This window comes from Filicampus tigris, chromosome 17 (assembly GCF_054856515.1).
Source record: "Filicampus tigris isolate MCC_2025a chromosome 17, RoL_Ftig_1.0, whole genome shotgun sequence".
In the NCBI taxonomy this organism is placed as follows: Eukaryota; Metazoa; Chordata; class Actinopteri; order Syngnathiformes; family Syngnathidae; genus Filicampus; species Filicampus tigris.
Window position 1 is genome coordinate 3163185 of NC_141233.1, and position 18015 is coordinate 3181199.

Genomic DNA, 18015 nt, shown 5'->3' on the forward strand with positions numbered 1-18015 from the left:
AGGTCTAGATTTTCCTCTCTCAGTAGCCTCTCTCTTAGACCATTATCAGGAATCCGGCACACAAGTCTGTCTTTTATTAACGATTCCGTCAATCCTCCAAATTCACGTGTCTTACTTCTGTTCCGTAGCTCTGTTCCATACTGGTCGATTGTTTCTCCTGTCTTCTGAACATCAAATTTCTCTTAGGTATGCAGTAAGCTTCAAAATTCTCCAATATCTTATCCAACTTCATTTCGTCATCATCAGCAAACATGAATGTATTATAAACTTCAAGTGCGTCCTCACCCTCAACGTGCAAAAACACTGCCGCTTGCTTCTTGTCACATGCTTCGTCAAGTCTCATTGCCGATATATACAAAGCAAAGCGTTGCTTAAATCTCTTCCAATTTTCAGGCACATTCCTAGTAAGCTGAAGGGCAGGTGGTGGGTGTAAGCCGTCCATGTTGTCATCGCTAGTCCTCTTTCTCTCACGGCGAGTTAGCAACACAACGTTCTCTGATGAGCTGATGCGTCAATATCGTTAGCTGGGTGGCTAATGTTAGCTCACTTCGGTGACTTGTCCTCGTCGTCAATATCTGCGTCCCTTACTTCACCTCAATACCATCTTCTGACACCATATAATGTTTTCGTCGTGGGTTCTCAATGACCAAACCTTTACTTTGAGGAGGAAGGTACTTTATCACACTTGGCTTCATCACATGTACAGACAGGAACACTTTCAAAAAACACGTCTTAGCTCCGCCGTCAATCTGCTCCTCTTTTGCGAGCGCCCTCTGCTGTCCGGAGGTACATACGGCATTCATATAAACCAGTGATGTTAAGCAAATACAGCTATGTATTTTGCTGTTATCATTACAATTAGGGTAAAGGCCAACTGTATTAAAGTTACGAACTTTTTTGGCTGGTACTTGTATCAGTGTAAGATGATACGAGGCAATCACTAATCGTTAGTGCTGACAGATAATGGCCAAGTCAGAGGAAGTAAGGTAATATGAGCTGTCCCCAGACAGCACCACACAACCACAACCAGCCAGCATATAACCAGCATTCCGTGAAAATCTCTACTCTTTTGTAATTTTTCTGGGTTTTATATTCTGTTTTGCAGCCACAGTAGAAAAAAAAATCATAGGTGCACACAAGATCAGCAATACTTTTCCAATACACTTATTTATTCAGTGTATCACTTACAGAGACTAAATTGTATTTATTTACTTTTGTTCTGTTAAATGTTATACCAGTTGATCTACCAGGCTTTTCTTCCTAACAGGGCTTGACATTAACAGCCGCCAACCGGCCAAAAGCGGAGTTCATCAGTGACTGGTGATGTTGGCGCTCACACTAGCCTCACCATCTATAGCTAACATTTCTTAACTATTGTAAGTGACACAGCAGAACCGGAAGGAAGTGCTTCAACCTGTTTTACTGAATGCAGAAGTTGGTCCCCTATTATCCAACAGCAAAACTGTGCCTATAGTGAAAATACTGAATGGCTATTCACTCTGGCAGACAACTGGCCACAGTTATTGGTTAGCCAAAAAGTTGATGTCAAGCCCATCCATCCATCCATTATCTGTACCGCTTCTCCTCACAAGGGTCGCGGGGCGTGCTGGAGCCTATCCCAGCTGTCTTTGGGCAGTAGGCGGGGGACACCCTGAGCTGGTTGCCAGCCAATCGCAGGGCACACAGAGACAAACATCCGCACTCACAATCACACCTAGGGGCAATTTAGACAGTCCAATCAACTTACCATGCATGTTTTTGGAATGTGGGAGGAAACCGGAGTGCCCGGAGAAAACCCACGCAGGCACGGGGAGAACATGCAAACTCCACACAGGGAGGCCGGAGCCGGGATCGAACCCACGACCTCTGAACTGTGAGGCGGACGTGCTAACCAGTCGAGCACCGTGCCGCCTGATGTCAAGCCTTGTTTCTTTAATGATGTTTACAGAGTTGTTATTGCTTGACATGAAAAAAATGCCCTGCTATGGTGATGAATGCATCAATCAATTATGCATCCAGCTCTTGCAGCAGTGGCTTTTTGATTGGCTACCATCAATAGCTATGCACAATTCTAATCATTTTCTGTAAAGAAATGCAAGGCTTTGCCTTCAGCTGTGTGAGTGTAAGACCAAATCTTTTATAAAGAAAGATAACCTTGCTACTTTTTTGGCCTGTGTGTTGTTTAGAGCATTTGTATATAACAACTCCTGGTGTAAGGTGGTCCTTAGTCTGAGGTCGTGGTAACCATAGCAGTGCTTGGAAAGTGAAATGTGATGCAGCAGCTCTGCGGGCTGTGTTTCTGAATCACAACTGTATAATGATCAGGCAGAGCTCAGGCTACATCAAAGATGCAGCACCCAAGTATCTGTTTCAAGTCACAATGACAATGCTGTGTAGCGTCACCAGTGGGAGGTTGGAGGAACAGTCCGAACAGTCTCCACTGAGAATTAACTGCCTGCTTTACTTTTTAAGCAACAGCTGTGCTTTGAAATCCATAACGTTTTCCTAACTTGGAAATATATGCATTAATTGTTTTCTTGATAATGCATAATGATCAACTTGAATTGAAAACTATTTTTCAGTCAGCAGCTTCAATACTTATAATGCCCATAAATAAATTATGCTAGCACACACAAGGTCCGCACACACTCAGGCTGTTTACCACGTGTGAAGGAGAGTGTAGTTAGGGCCAACGTCAGTTGTAATGATGTGGACAGCAACTGATCATGACGTTTTCATCATTTTACACATAATATTAAATTGGTTATTGAACTTATCTTTAAAAACGATGTTACGGAGACACCGGTATGAAGCTCCATATAAAAAATATAAAAAAAAGATTGCATTGTTGCATGTTAATTGACCTTTGTCACTCCTACCTGATATCAGTGATCATTGCCAAAGAAAGACAAACACAAGAGCTGCATGGCTTAACATTCTGGTTTTAGTTTCTCACAGGTTGATAGGTAGTCAAGATGACTCAGACAGATCAGTTTACTTTTAACTAATCCCAAGCCTTTGTGCCTGTCACTGTAAATCGCTGGTATAGATAGATGAACAAAGATACATTATTTGTCATAAATATTTTTCAGACCAGTTTGTGGCTATGGTAAAAAAAAAAAGTAATTAAAATGATTGTGTATTATCAGTACAACCCCTGGAAAAAATTCCGGATTTTTTTTTAGAGCAAGTACAGGTATGTACGCTCATTTCTTAGGAAAAGCGATTATGGAATCATGAATAACAAACCAAAGAAAAAAAAAAACACTACATCACTAGTACTTTACTCCACCACCTCTGGATTTTCTTACAGATTGTGGCCTCTGAGGCATGGCCTTAACCAGTGACAAACAGTGTTTAATCAATCTGTCTCAATTTTCTTGATTTCTTCCTGATTGCTGTTACCAGCTCAGCTTTACAGGTTGGAACTTTGTTATCGACCATTTTCTTTCATTTCCGCCACAATTTTTCGACTGGATTGAGATGTTGATTTGCAGGCCATGAAATTGACATTACAGTATGTATTTTTTTAAGTAAGGTTTTTACAATTTTTGCTCTCTTGTCATCAATCATCATCACGTCATCACCAAACATCCTTTCAATCGATGGATGTAAACTTGTGCATTAATTGAATTTGTACTGACTGTCATTTCCCTTGTACCTTTACCTAACCTGCAGACCCATATCATCACTGACTGCTTTTCATCAGCCCACTGTAGCCTTGTGTTTTTCTGTTTAGGTTTTAAGGATTTGGACCTCATTTATTTATTTTTCTACAGTTTCTATTTTCTAGACATAATGCTTTAAACAGGAAGTCACGCCCCCAAAAAATTATTTGCAATAATATGTTTTGTGCGCCTTCACTAGTCTAAACATGTCATTTTGATTGATATTGTATTTGTGGAACATGAGTTAAGCAGTAAATTCCACCCGTTTTTATCTATCTTAGGGGACGGCCATTTTGTCACTTCTGTCAACTGAAAATGACATAACAGTTGCTCAGCCCTCAGGTAGCGACCAATCACGGCACACCTTTTTTCTGAAGCTGAGCCTTGATTGGTCGTTACCTTTAAAGTGACAATATGTACAATGTTTAGATTTTTCAATGATCATTCATTTAAAAAAAACAACTATTAATTTCAACAATATGCAAAAAATATGCTCTCACATCACCGTAATTAGTTTTATATAATCGTAGGTGAAGTAATCTCTAATTATATTACATAGGGCGCGCCTCCCCTACCGGAGGCTACCATGTTTCGCTGCCATCTTTGTGCTACGTATACTCGAAGGAGACAAACTTAGCAAACGTAGTTCCTAAGCATCATGACTACTGCAAGTGTAAACAAATGCAATGCACTTCCTTCATGACTTCAGGGAATACTACAAGTCGTTTGTGGTGGAATTTTCTTGCACCTCTGCTGAAGAAGCTGTTGATAGGCTTGCGACGTGTGGTCTCTCGGTTGCACCGTAGTGCGTGTGCTTCAAAATGCACGCCTTCCATCTTAGGTTGTTGCATTCTACTACTTGACCACTAAACGGCACTGAATTCTATACATTGTCCTTTTAAGGTTGACAAAAATCTGGTAAAAGCAAGCCTATTTTTTTCCCTCATTCATGAAAGATTTTGCTACGGACGACTATTATTTCTTCATCATTTTTCACATGCTAAAAATGTATTATCTTCAGGAATTTTTGAACGTTTTTTCTCAGGTTAACTTGTTTCTTTCTGCTTTTCCAGAAAAGTCGTCTGACCCAGCGGCTCCCCAGTGACCCCCAGGCCTGTCAGAGATATGGGACCGACACCCTTCCACATTTCAACAGTCCCTGTCCTCCTCCTCGTGGTTCTTCTACTGTCCAACCCTTGCACCTCCTTCAGGCCACAGGTTGTTGAACGATCATCCGGCCCTCAACAGCCCCAACCCTCGTCTAATGTCACAGGATCTGACAAGCGCACTTGTGCAGGTCATGTAGTGTGTAAACCTGGTATACTGTTACCAGTGTGGTCGCCACTCAACCCTCCTCAAGGGGAGAGGGCGGGTAGAGCTGTCATCTACTTCCTCTGTCTCATGTACATTTTCCTGGGAGTGTCTATCATTGCAGACCGCTTTATGGCATCGATTGAAGTCATTACCTCTCAGGTATGGCTCACTTTTAAGAATCATCTTTTTTATGTTGCTCTTGAAATCACACTTAAATACATATTATTGATAAACTCATAAAATCCCAAGGATATATTTATGTCTTGATATAAAATCATGTTAATGTAGAGTTCATGTATATTCACAAAATTGGTCTTCTTTTAAGTCATCACGACAGTACACAGCATTTTAATACAGGCGTCCACAAAAAGAAATACTCACCAGCATTACAAGCACTCAGTTGACATCATTGCTTGGCACTTAATTGAAAGATTACAAGGCTTGTGCATCTTTACGAACACTTGTTTGTAGGTAAAGGAGATAACCATTACCAAACCCAATGGAGAGACAACAGTTACCACAGTGCGAATCTGGAATGAGACTGTCTCCAACCTTACACTCATGGCTCTGGGCTCTTCTGCTCCTGAAATCTTGCTTTCCGTCATTGAGGTAAACAACATGTTTCAAAAATCATTTTGTGAGAAGAATGCATCCTCTTAGTACGTATGAGGAGATCCCAATCACCGCTTTCAACTTAAGTCAAAAGTGAGGCAGTGATCACCAATGTTTTTGTCCAAAATAATAAATACTGTTGCATAGTTTTGCACTTTATTGTTTAAGATCATCATGAATATAACCATATTTATTACAACTAATCTTTTTTTTTTTTTTTTGTTATGTTCACTTCACAGGTCTGCGGGCATAACTTTGATGCAGGGCAGCTGGGCCCAGGCACCATTGTTGGAAGCGCTGCCTTCAATATGTTTGTGATTATAGGCATATGTGTGTGGGTGATCCCTGACGGAGAGTCTCGCAAGATCAAACACCTGCGAGTATTTTTTATTACATCTTTCTGGAGTATCTTTGCCTACATTTGGCTCTATCTCATACTAGCTGTCATATCGCCTGGGATTGTAGAGGTGCGTTTCTACACACTCTGTTTGGTGGCGTTTGTAAGTGTGCAAATAATTAAAAACTGACACTGTTTGTATTTCAAGGTGTGGGAAGCCTCAGTGACCCTGCTTTACTTTCCGGTGTGTGTCTTACTGGCTTGGATCGCTGACCGTCGCTTGCTCTTCTACAAATATCTTCACAAACGTTACCGTGCTGACAAGCGACATGGTATTGTGGTGGAAATGGAAGGTGATATAACACCCAAAGGCCATGATATTATCATGGACGGGAAGAACTCAGATGGCATTTCGTGCCCTAGAAACTCCTCAAGTGTGACAGTGTCTGTACAAACACCAAGTGAGATGGACCAGAACCAAGATGAGGTAAGGAAAACATTTACCTTGACACTGCAAGACATTTGGTCAAAGGACAGAAGGTTGCAGTGCTGTAGTGTTTTTCCTTAGGCAAAATTTACACATAGCTGTGCAATTACAGGTCCAGATGCCCAATGTAGATTTAATAACATTTTTTTACAGTCTATGTGAATATAGTTTTCATGTGACATTCATCCGAAATCTCAATTCATTCAACAATATGCATGAACAGATGCTCAAATTGCACGTATTAACTCTGTGCGGTGATACTAAATCAAACAATAATACATTGATATTTCCAGAGCTGGGCACTTGACCCTTTTTTGCCTGTCCACCCTTGACCTGGGTACCCTTCCGGCCACGACCCTCCGGCCATATTCATAAACATTGTCGGCCCCCGCCCCGTTCCGCCCTCTGCCCCCCCCCCCCACCAAAAAAGTGTCCGTGATTGGCGCGGGGGAGGGACGCTAACAGCAGAAGCTTTTTAAGGATCATTAGCCGGCTAATTTACTATTCGAACCCGCTGTGGACACGCTTCAAACATGCTTCAAAATGCGCCACCAGTACTTTACTACTTACCCAACTGCGTGTGCTTAATTCCATTGCGAGCCCCGGGGTTGGTTTTGTCGTATTATATAATTATTTTCGTCCAACAGACGGCCAGAAGTTGCATTCAACAAGTTATTTATTTTCCACACTTCCCTTCGTTCACGGCCTTCAAAATAAAAGCATACCAGCAAACCACTACACACAGCAGGTTTGCTACGGCGTATTTTCGGAAGTAGAAGATGCCAGAAGAAGAGCATGAACTCCACCTTGATGTGGCAGCGTCATACTTTAGTGCTGCGCGCAGCTTAATATACTCCCGGACACAAGTTGTTTTTGAAACAGTTAAGTTCCAAGTCGGGGGCCGTCGCTTCAAAAAGACAGCGACAACAATGGATATCGTACCTGCTACAACCATAAAGGGATCGAGATGACTAGACTATGCATTTAATTTTCCTGACAAACTAGTTTGCTTTTGCAGCAGCAACGAGCTGCGTGCTGCATCCTCTCTCTCCTCTCCCTGTGGGTAACTGTATGTCATCGCAACATGTGACATAATGGACCGATCATAGCAGCAACAATTCCTGATGGGTGCGTGGCATGTGTTGCAGAGCTGTCGCCAACAGCACAATGCGTCGGTCACGTGAATCACCCTGGAGGGTCTAACCGGTCCGGCCCAGGGACGGACTGCCCAGCTCTGGATATTTAAAATATCACTTATTATTCTGTACCATTTTGGAACGTTTGCAGTGCTTGTCAGCCGAATAGCATGAGAGTGGAGCAGATACCAGGAGACAGGCTAGTACACCTAGAAAGATTGAGGGCAACACGCTGTAGTCACTTCAAAGTGTTGTTTTCTGGATGTAGTAATAATATATCATTCAATTAATTTCTAAACATTTTCTGATGGCAACCACCGTCTTCCCCTTTGGAGTTTCTAGGGATTGCTATAATACAGTATGTTATGATTTATTATTAAGAATGTAGTTTTTGACTTCGCCACATCTTTCAGCATTGGTATGCAATGTTGGAAAGAATTTCAAAAGCTGACCTAGGTGATTGATAGTTCATTGGTCATCTTGATTATAAACGATATAAATTATTTCCTTTCATTGATAGGTGGTTCGTAAGCTAAAAGACCTGAGGGATAAACACCCAGAGAAAAACCTAGACCAGCTTATCGAAATGGCCAACTACTCCACTTTGGTTCACCAGAAGAAGAGCCGAGCTTTTTACCGTATCCAGGCAACTCGCTTGTTGATAGGTGCTGGAAACCTACTAAGGAAACATGCTGCTGAACACTCACGCCGCGCAGGTGCGGCAGGCCAGGGGGACGACAAACTTACTTGCTCTCATATTTGTTTTGAAAGTGCCCAATATCTGTGCACGGAGAACTGTGGTACTTTGAGCCTCTGGGTGATTCTTGATGGGGGCACAGCCCAGAACACCTTTTATGTGGACTACTGTACAGAAAATGGTTCTGCCAATGCTGGGGCAGATTATGAATTTAACGAAGGAACCCTGATATTTAAGCCAGGAGAGACGCGGAAAGAGATCAAGGTGAGCAAAGAGAATTGTCATGTCATTCAACACGGCATTCTGATTTATATTGTGGAATATGCATTAAGCAGCAAAATCCGCCCCTTTTTAACCATATCAGGGGGTGGCCATTTTGTCACTTCTGTCGACTGGAAATGACATCACAACTGCTCAGGGCTGAGGTTACCACCAATCACGGCTCAGCTTCAGAAAATAGGTCAGCCGTGATTGGTCGTGACCTGAGCTCTGACCAGTTGTGATGTCATTTTCAGATGACAGAAATGACAAAATTGCCGCCCCCAGAGATGGCTATAAACGGGAGGATTAACTCTTATTCCACAAACGCAATATTTATCAGAATGCCCTGTTTCAACTAGTGGGCTTGCATAGAACATATTCTTGAAAAAAAAGTATGTTTGGGTTGACTTCCCCTTTTAATATTATTCATGGGAAGAGTATTTAGGTATATCTCCCTAGAGGAACTGGAAACAGAATTAGGAACTAAATAGGGGATTACATCACAGCATGTGCCAAAATGAATATCTTTCTATGAGTTGGCGGCTGGTGGGATGCATTGTGATCATTTAAAGCCACACATTTGTCGATGAAATGAACAAAAAAATGTTATGGGTATTGATTAAAAAAAACTCTATTTCTTTATCAGGTGAACATTTTGGATGATGACATCTTTGAAGAGGACGAACATTTCTTTGTCCGTCTTCAAAATCTGAGGTTAGAGGAGGGTAGTGATGAAGGGACAGGATGTACACCCAAGGGCAGACTAGTGGAGCCGCTGGTTGCCACTGTCACAATCTTGGATGATGACCATGCTGGCATCTTCACCTTTGGTCAGGGGGTTTTGCGGGTGAGTGAGAGCACAGGCACACTGACGGTGACAGTGGTGAGGAACTCAGGCTCCAGGGGTACCGTTTCTGTACCATATCACACAGAGGACGGCAGTGCCAAAGCTGGAGTGGACTACGAGCTGGCCAAGGGTGAGCTGGAATTTACCAATGAACAGACCAGGTGAGGCACACACAGCTACTCGAGGCAATGCCTTGAAGGAAATGTAGAGTGTGTGAGATGGCCTTGACTCACTATCCCAGTTGAATTGAAACAATTAATCAAGAATTAGGGAAGAACTTCAATATTTAACTTAGTTTTTATTTATTTTATTTTATTTTTTTAGTTGAAAAGTTGAAGAGGTGTGTCTCAAAACATTTGTCCAAGCAGTACACTTCATCATTGTCTCCATAATCTTTAGACCCATTCAGAATGATTGTAAACAATAGGTGCCAGGTTACTTCCAGGTGGCAGAACACGAGTGGCTATCACTCTTTTGAAGAGTTCAAGCCAGCTCCTTTAGGGATCTACGAAAACATTGTTGGCGATTAGAAACTGAAACAATGACACAACTGGGTGTTTGGTGTTGTGCCATCAGATACTGTATATGGCAAAACATTTAATTTTGGGTTCTTTTTTGATTTCCTTAAAAATAAATCCAAAGTAATCCAGCAACTATGCCATTAATCAGAGCAACAGAAAAGCTCAATCACTCATAGTTTTTGATAACATAAAAATAGACCATCTACCGTACCCCCAAAAGATTGTAAATCCAAAAGCATTACTCACCAAAAGAACCACTCACCGGCAGGCTTGGCTCATTAGCAAATTATGGTAGTATGCTAGCCTTTAGCCTATACCCCAAAGGGCTTTAAGATCTGCAGACTTGGGTCAATTAGTGGAGTCCAGAGTTCAAAGTAAAAATGGTGAAGCTGCATTTAGCCGTTGTGATGCACACAAAAGTTAACAATCTGCCAACAGAAGTGAACTCAGCCCCGAGTCTAAATGCTTTTAAATCCAGGTTAAAAACTTTTTTTCTCATACCTTTGATTAAGGTCCTCTAAACATTTTTAAATACTTTTTTTTCTTTCAGATATGTTAGAAACTCACTTTTATTTCTTTACTTTAAATGTTTGTTTTTTTTCTGTTAATGTGTTTGCTTTTGAATGTTGTTAGCTGTTGTGTTTGTATATTTGTGTACTGTGATGTCTTTGCTTGTGCGAAGCACATTGAGTTGTTTTGTGTATGAAAATTAATTAGCCAGTCCCTTAATGATCATTTGAACTTAAATGTTTGGCACTGTCCGTATGGTAACACGTTTCACTGCAATCGTGACATTTTTTTGGGGGGGGGGAATTTTTTTTTTCCATCTTTTGCCACACGGAAGAACATTGATTGTCGTTTAGAGCAAAGCTATATAAAAATTGCATTGTTATAAAGATGTTGCACAATTCAAATATCTGGTATATAGGTGCAGGTCCATGTTGGTAAAAAAAACTGTATGCATTATACTTTGCCCGTTAGCACTTTCAACAAGGGGAAATGTAGCCTTCCTAAGTGATAATGACTCTCCATTACCTCAGCATTTGATGGGTATCAAGTTGTGATGTAATCCTGTAAGGCTGTCCATGTGGGAAGCTGCAGTTACACCATTTAAACGGACTGTTTTGCCATTAAAGTTGTAGGTTATGTAAACTGCTTTTGCATGCAGACTAATTAGTGCCTTTAGTGGAGGATGCAGTTAAGTAACCAGGGCAATCAATTTAATGTTTGCAATTTGAAATACATAGTGACTGGAATAGTTAGCATTATAGTTTGTTACTATAGCTTTCCACCCATGTAAATTAAATGTATGGTCCATTGGGGGGGGGGGGGGTATATTTTTGGTCAGGTCTAACAGTGAGTGAAATGCACAAATGTACGTCTTTTAGTTGTTGAGCTACTGTACAAGCATTACACGTTTCACTTTATTTCCGATTCATATTTTGGGGGACTAATGTAATTTTGTTTTGTGTGTGTCTTGTATGCCTCCAGCCACACCTTAAAAGTTCACATTATAAATGTGGAGGAGTATGAAAAACAGGAAAACTTCTTTATTGTGCTCAAAGAGCCTAAATGGCTAAAGCGAGGACTCTCTGGTAAGTAAATCATTTCAAATAACAAATGTGTGTTGTTTGATTGTATGATTACACTAACCCACTCGGATTAGGGAGTGGGTTATTTTATGTCTGCACTCAATAAAGATGAAATCATACGAAAACTTCTTATGATATCTATTTGATAGCAGAACGGCTATTAGAACAATGTAATTCTTAAATAGCCTACAGTATTCATGTTTTTTAATTGAAATATATTTTGCGGGCAGCACGTTGTCCGTTCAGGGATCGGAGGTGCAAATCCGGGCTCTGGCCTTCCTTTGTGGAGTTTGCATATTCTCCCCATGCCTGCTTGGGTTTTCTCCGGGTACTCCAGTTTCCTCTCACGTTTCAAAAACATGCGTGGTAGCTTAATTGAACACTCTAAAATTTAGAGTCTAATTCTCCATAGGTGTGAATGGTTGTTTGTCTATATGTACCCTGGAATTAGCTGGCGACCACCTCTTGCCCAAAGTCAGCTGAGCTCCAGCACACCCGCGATTCATATTGTATACATGAACATAAACAATAACATTCAATTCAAAATTATTATTTCCTATCTAGATACTATCTACAATATATTATTGTAATTTGTGCAATAATAGAATATTTTTATCTGACACTTTTAACTGACATTTATAAAGCACTAACTTGTTCATTCAAGTTAGGTTTTTACACGACTGTAAAGCAAATTTAGCAACTATCACTATATTTAGCTATACTATATAGAAAAATAAATTGATAAACGACTACTAACGACGACAACTGTAGCCAATCAAACTACAGTATTGCCGCTCTGACACACTGTCAGCAAAAATTGAGTGTTTTTCTCTGTAAATAATTTTTGATTCAGCTCATCTTTTGGATCTCATTCGATTATGCAAGTGGTAACACGTAACTTTATATATTTATGGTTTTAGGGTTATGGAATATGATTTCCTGGTTTATTTAAATGTATTTGTTGCCATTCTAACATGGGAATGGAAATATGTTGATTTAATCATTATCTGTGTTTTTACAGCATTACTGCTTAATCAGGGTAAGACACGTTAGTTTGTTGGTTGGTTGAAGGCTGTGTTGTTAAGCATTTCAAACACTGCTTTGTATAGAAATAGCCAGTACTGTGGACATACAGTATATGGATGCTGGTATTCTATTCTCACTCTTTCACTGTATATCGCAAAATTGATTCGATAATCCAAAAGCCTAATCTTCCCATTTTCAGAACACCCACGTTCGCTGTTCTCTATTGAGCTGTGTGAAGGGAGCAGTCTTAAACAGTGACTTTTAGTAGTCCCACGAAGTGGCAGGACAACATATGTTTTGATATGGATCCATACACATCCATAGATGTTTCTTATTAATTATATTTGACACCAGTTGGCCAAAGAAGCTGAAGTCAAATGTCTAAGCATTACATTTACTGGTAAATACATAGTTTTCAAAGTCAAAGTCACTGGACATCCGCCCCCTGTTCAACAAGGTTAATAACCAGACATTATGACGGTGACTAGCGGGTGGCGCTAGGGCGTTACAGGCAAATAGGCAAGTGCTTACTTGTTCTCAAACAGCACTAAGTCTGAAGAGAACAGGGAGAAGAAAAAGAGTAGAGAAAGGCAGACATTTTCACTCATGGACGGAGCATTTCAGCCACTGAAATACACACTTCCATTAGTGTGCGGATCCATGCACGTGGGGCGCAGAGCGGACACATTACCAGGCACAAATTACCCTCGCCCCCATGTCGAACGTTCAAGTATATGCTACTTATTTTGCCATTGCAAATGAAAATCTGTTCTCAGTTCCCTTACCTCCATAAATACATGTTAATACATTTTCAAAAGCCAATGCTGATAATGCTATGCTAATGCATCTCTGCTTACTTTTTCGGATGGACAGATATTCACCCAGTCTAGCTGCAAGCAGATAAACTGGTTCAGACACGTTTTCGTAAATAAACAGATAAAAGGTTGACTTGGTTGTTTTAATTTCACATTTAACGGGTGGACATACACTCAAGAGACTCAACTATTTGTATACAAACAATTAAAAGGTACATTTTCTAGTATACTCTATGTCCTCTTTAGGGCTGTGATTGTTTTGTCTGTGAAAATGAACAATAACCAAAAATAATTTCTGCACATCTTGTGCAATAATAATTTTGAGCTACTTTATGTAAAGTTAGACGCGGCACCTTTACAATACCACTGTGTCTGTGTGCTCTGTGTGGAACTATCCTGTATTATTTTTATGTTTGGGCCAGCACTCATAACTGATAGTTGGGCTGCATGTGTGTGCTTTGCAAACTACAAAATGTCAATAAAAGCAACAAAGACTGCCAACTAGGCCCAAAATGAAAATAACTTTTGCATGTGTGTGTGGGGGGGGGGGGGGGGGGGGGGGTGTCACCGTTTGGGGGGCGGGGGGTCCGCGTGCTCGTGCAGACATCTGTCAATCTCTTTATGTATATTGAAAGGGGAGTTTGCAGGGTTTTTTTTATATACGGTACATTAAAAGGGGAGTTTGCAGTTTAAAAAAACAAAACACTTTTGTCACCATGTTAAAAATGTCCTGCCAGACAGTAGAATGTGATGACAATGAGCTAGTCTGAAAATCCTTTCCGCATTCCCTTCTTTGAAATGGTAGACTTGCAGATTTGGCAAACACACTTAGAATATGACATTGTGGGAAAAAAATCCTCCTCCCATTCTGTATGGAAGTGTTAGATCTTTGGCTTTTTCCTTGGTCCACCTCCCCCTCTGCTTCCTTTAAGTTTAGTAGAAAGAAATTAGGCTAAGGTCGGGTACAAAGACAATCTGGCTGTTTTTGTCCTGATTTTGCCCCTTACCAACCAAGGACATCAAATACCTGGCTATCTTATGTCTTGAGTGTCCAATAAGATTATCCTTATGTATGAGGTGTGTTTAAGAGTGGATTTGTCTCGATAATAGGGTCTAAAATGAATTGGGATAACACTACTGATAGATGTGAATTAATTTATTTATTCATTTGCTCTTGACTTTCTTTGGATTGATCTTTTGGCCAACTTCATTTTGTCACACAGATTCAATTTAATTATTAACTACTGTTAATTCATGATTTAACAAGAGGGGCAATGTGCTATTTCACACAGAGCCAGGAAGCTTTGTATAGTGTTCTTTTTTCTTTAATAAACAAAATCACCCGTTTAAAAAGGGCATATTCTTTACTTGGGTTATCTTTGTCTGAGTTTTACATTTATTTCATTATATTTTAATCATTAAAGTGGGGAAACTATGCAAAAAAGGTTTTTAAAAATCTAAGAAGAGGTCAAATATTTATGCAGCTGCATGTCCTAATCGAGGTAATACAGCAGGCACTGTTGCAGTAAGTAAAGACATTTCTGCTTCATCCTTGACAGGTCATCCCACCCTTGAGGAGGAAGAGGCTAGGCGGATCTCTGAGATGGGCAAGCCTATTCTAGGGGAGCACAGCAGAATAGAAATCATCATAAAAGAGTCTTGTGAGTTTAAGGTGTGTGAGTACTTTAGAAATAATCCACCTTGCATTACTTGTACATATATGTAATAACCATAATAGTTAATAGAATAGAATAGAATAATAGAATTGATGACCAAATTGATGATCGTATCCCCAAAAGGGCCTTTCATTTTTTTACGGTGAGTAGAAAGCAACAGGAAGTTGCGATACATTAATGCTGAAGAGCAGCAAACTTCCATACACACACACAAACGCTTAACCTGGACGTGTTGTGTAATTAATTAGTTATGATATCTGCCACCTCACATTACAACAGAATAACTTGAAACAAGCAACAAAGTCAGAAAAGTTATACTATATTTAATTTTGGAGGGTTGTATTATGATGTGATGGCACAAGTAAATGAGTAAGGAAGCGCAGTCAATGCGGACCAGCGGGGGACAGGACAGACATCAGAGAATGTGCTGAGGAATTGTAGAACTGGCCCAGTGTGAGTGGCGCCTAAATCAGATGCTTTAACCTTTGCCATGACCCTGAATAGGATAAGCACTCTAGAAAATGATTTGGTTTTGAAAACTGTCCACAATCAGGTGCAATTCAATTAATTAGAGTGAATTCCTAATTAAAAAAACTTTGGGACCTGTTACTTGGTACAGTTTCAGTTGATAGCACAGGTAAATAATACATTTGCACAGCATGTTATGCATGCAATACATGTCACAGCTTAGTTTGTTTTGACATGCATTTTCTTTTTACATTTAATTTGATGGAATGGATGTTTCGACGTGTAATTGTAGAGAAAGACAAAAATACTTTGCCTTGCAACAAAGGTGGGAAACAAAACGGTATCTACCAGTTATTCATTTGAAAGTCCTCTTCATAATTTTAAACAAATACTCAATCATTATTAACTGCAAGTCTAACAAAGTTGGTATGATTTGATTCACTAACAATCTGGCACCTTTTCACACATCAGACTCCCAATGGCGTGATTGACCAGGTACAGTTTCAGAAGTGTGTTGTTGTTATAGAACTTTTCTCATTTCAGTTTCTCATCATACACCTTTGGATATGCAGAAAAAGCTGCATATTCACTCCTTCCTTTTATTATTAAAGCATGACATGAATCTGAGGATGCACTAAGACCCTAACTCAGGGGTGTCAGGAACAGGATATACTTGTATACTGGTCAGTCCATGTTTGGCTGTGTATAGCCCCACTACAAAGTTCTATTAGCATTGTGGCTAATTAGCCAACTAACAAAGGGCAACTCAACTCAATCATGGCATTCATGAACATCCGCCATGTTTATAATGCCTTTATGAGAGGGGAGGCGGCACTATTGACCCATTAATTAAACCAAAACCCATCTGAATAAATTGAAACCTTGTTACATGGGGAAGATCAAAGATTTCAAAGTTTTGGCCTGGGGTCTTATGTTTGACACCCCTGAACTCTTTTACATTGTCCTTGTGTGCCAAGCATGTTCTGTTTTGCCTTATCTTTTAAAACTGCACATAGCTGGAAACGATTTAGAGATAAAGTACCTACCATGTCTGTCCACCATGTAAATAATGGTGGAGCAGCTAATCCCAAAATCTCTGTGTAAAAGAGGCAAGTGTTTTTATACTCTGCATTTCATAATTAATATCCATCTAAATTTATATAGCCGTAAATGATTGTCGATTACATAGAGTATTCATGTATTTTTGTTTTGAAACAAATGCAGATTTCTCATTTTTAAAAATGGTTGAAACGACTGAAACTCAATGATCTTCATCCTAAACTGGTCTATTTCATCTGACAGAGTACTGTGGATAAACTCCTTAAGGATACAAACCTGGCAGCTGTGATTGGCTCACGCTCATGGAGGGAGCAGTTCATTGAAGCTGTCACAGTCAGTGCAGGTCAGTGGCTCTCATTAAAAAGTGATTGTCTAAGTGTCATATTCATCTTTTCATCTATCCGTTCTTTTCCGCTTATCTGGGGTCAGGTCGCGGTGGCAGCATTTTAAGCAGGGTAACCCAGACTTCCCTCTCCCCAGCCACTGCGTCCAACTTTTCCCGGGGGATTCTGGGGCGCTTATTATCTTCGTTCCTTGTGCAGTTGTTTTTCCAGAACACAAGGCCTGCCGCACGGCGCGCAATGAGTTCAAAACCAGCTTGGACTGTAATATAGTATATATATATATATAATATATGTATATAAGAAAAAAAAGGAAAAAAAAGACTTTTGGAAGAGGACATGGACAAAAACAAAGATTAATTGGGTTCAAATTCTTAATTTGAATGTACCTGACGCGGTACGTAATGCTCGCTACATTTTGGCCCCAAGTTCTTGAAATTTCACTCATATGAAATTATGAATATGGTAACCGGTAAGTATTGCTCTAAAACACAACTTTAGGATCGCTACATGGCAAAAGGGGCATTAACGAAATTTGCATAAAATACTCGTAACAAAACATTGTGGTGAAAACAGTCTATGGTTGATCCTAACAAGGTTTGCATGCATGCATGCATGCTTGAATTACATTGACCTGACTCATTGGCCAATGACACACACCGCCGAATAAAGAAGAATACATCACTGTCTGGCCTTTTCTACAAGATTAGTATTTTTTGTGTCATCTGCTCTTCACAGGTTTGCGCCATTAGAGAAGCGGCATTCCCAGCATGCTTTGTTGCAGTTAACACTTGAGACTATAGGGCTGCAACTAACATGCATACATTTCTCTGTCTTTTTTAACAGGTGATAGAGATGATGAGGACCAAGATCAGCCAATGCCGAACTGCTTTGACTATTTCATGCATATTTTGTGCATTTTTTGGAAGATCCTTTTTGCTTGTGTTCCGCCAACTGAGTACTGGAATGGGTGGGCGTGTTTTATAGTGTCAATATCTGTCATCGGTATCCTAACGGCCATTATTGGAGACCTTGCGTCCCATTTTGGCTGCACAGTTGGCCTGAGAGACACTGTCACTGCAGTGGTATTTGTAGCCCTGGGGACTTCACTTCCTGGTAAATATGGCCTCCGTATATTTTTAGCTTTATATTGAATGT

At 40.2% G+C, this 18015-nt stretch overlaps 1 protein-coding gene across 3 annotated transcripts in view; it reads left to right on the forward strand.

Moving 5' to 3' along the window:
- Positions 1-18015, forward strand: part of slc8a2a (solute carrier family 8 member 2a) — a 33782-nt gene that overhangs the window by 14760 nt on the left and 1007 nt on the right. Inside the window, exons 1-11 of one of the 3 annotated variants that reach the window (XM_086012453.1) lie at positions 902-986; positions 4742-5141; positions 5454-5591; positions 5834-6061; positions 6140-6418; positions 8075-8515; positions 9159-9520; positions 11372-11475; positions 14873-14985; positions 16760-16859; positions 17704-17973. In XM_086012453.1, coding sequence (XP_085868579.1) covers positions 4794-5141; positions 5454-5591; positions 5834-6061; positions 6140-6418; positions 8075-8515; positions 9159-9520; positions 11372-11475; positions 14873-14985; positions 16760-16859; positions 17704-17973 — 2383 coding nt within the window. In that variant the 5' untranslated portion in view covers positions 902-986; positions 4742-4793. Of the gene's footprint in view, positions 1-901; positions 987-4741; positions 5142-5453; positions 5592-5833; positions 6062-6139; positions 6419-8074; positions 8516-9158; positions 9521-11371; positions 11476-14872; positions 14986-16759; positions 16860-17703; positions 17974-18015 lie in introns of those variants that run through there. The other 2 variants (XM_086012452.1, XM_086012454.1) reach the window with 2 other exon arrangements.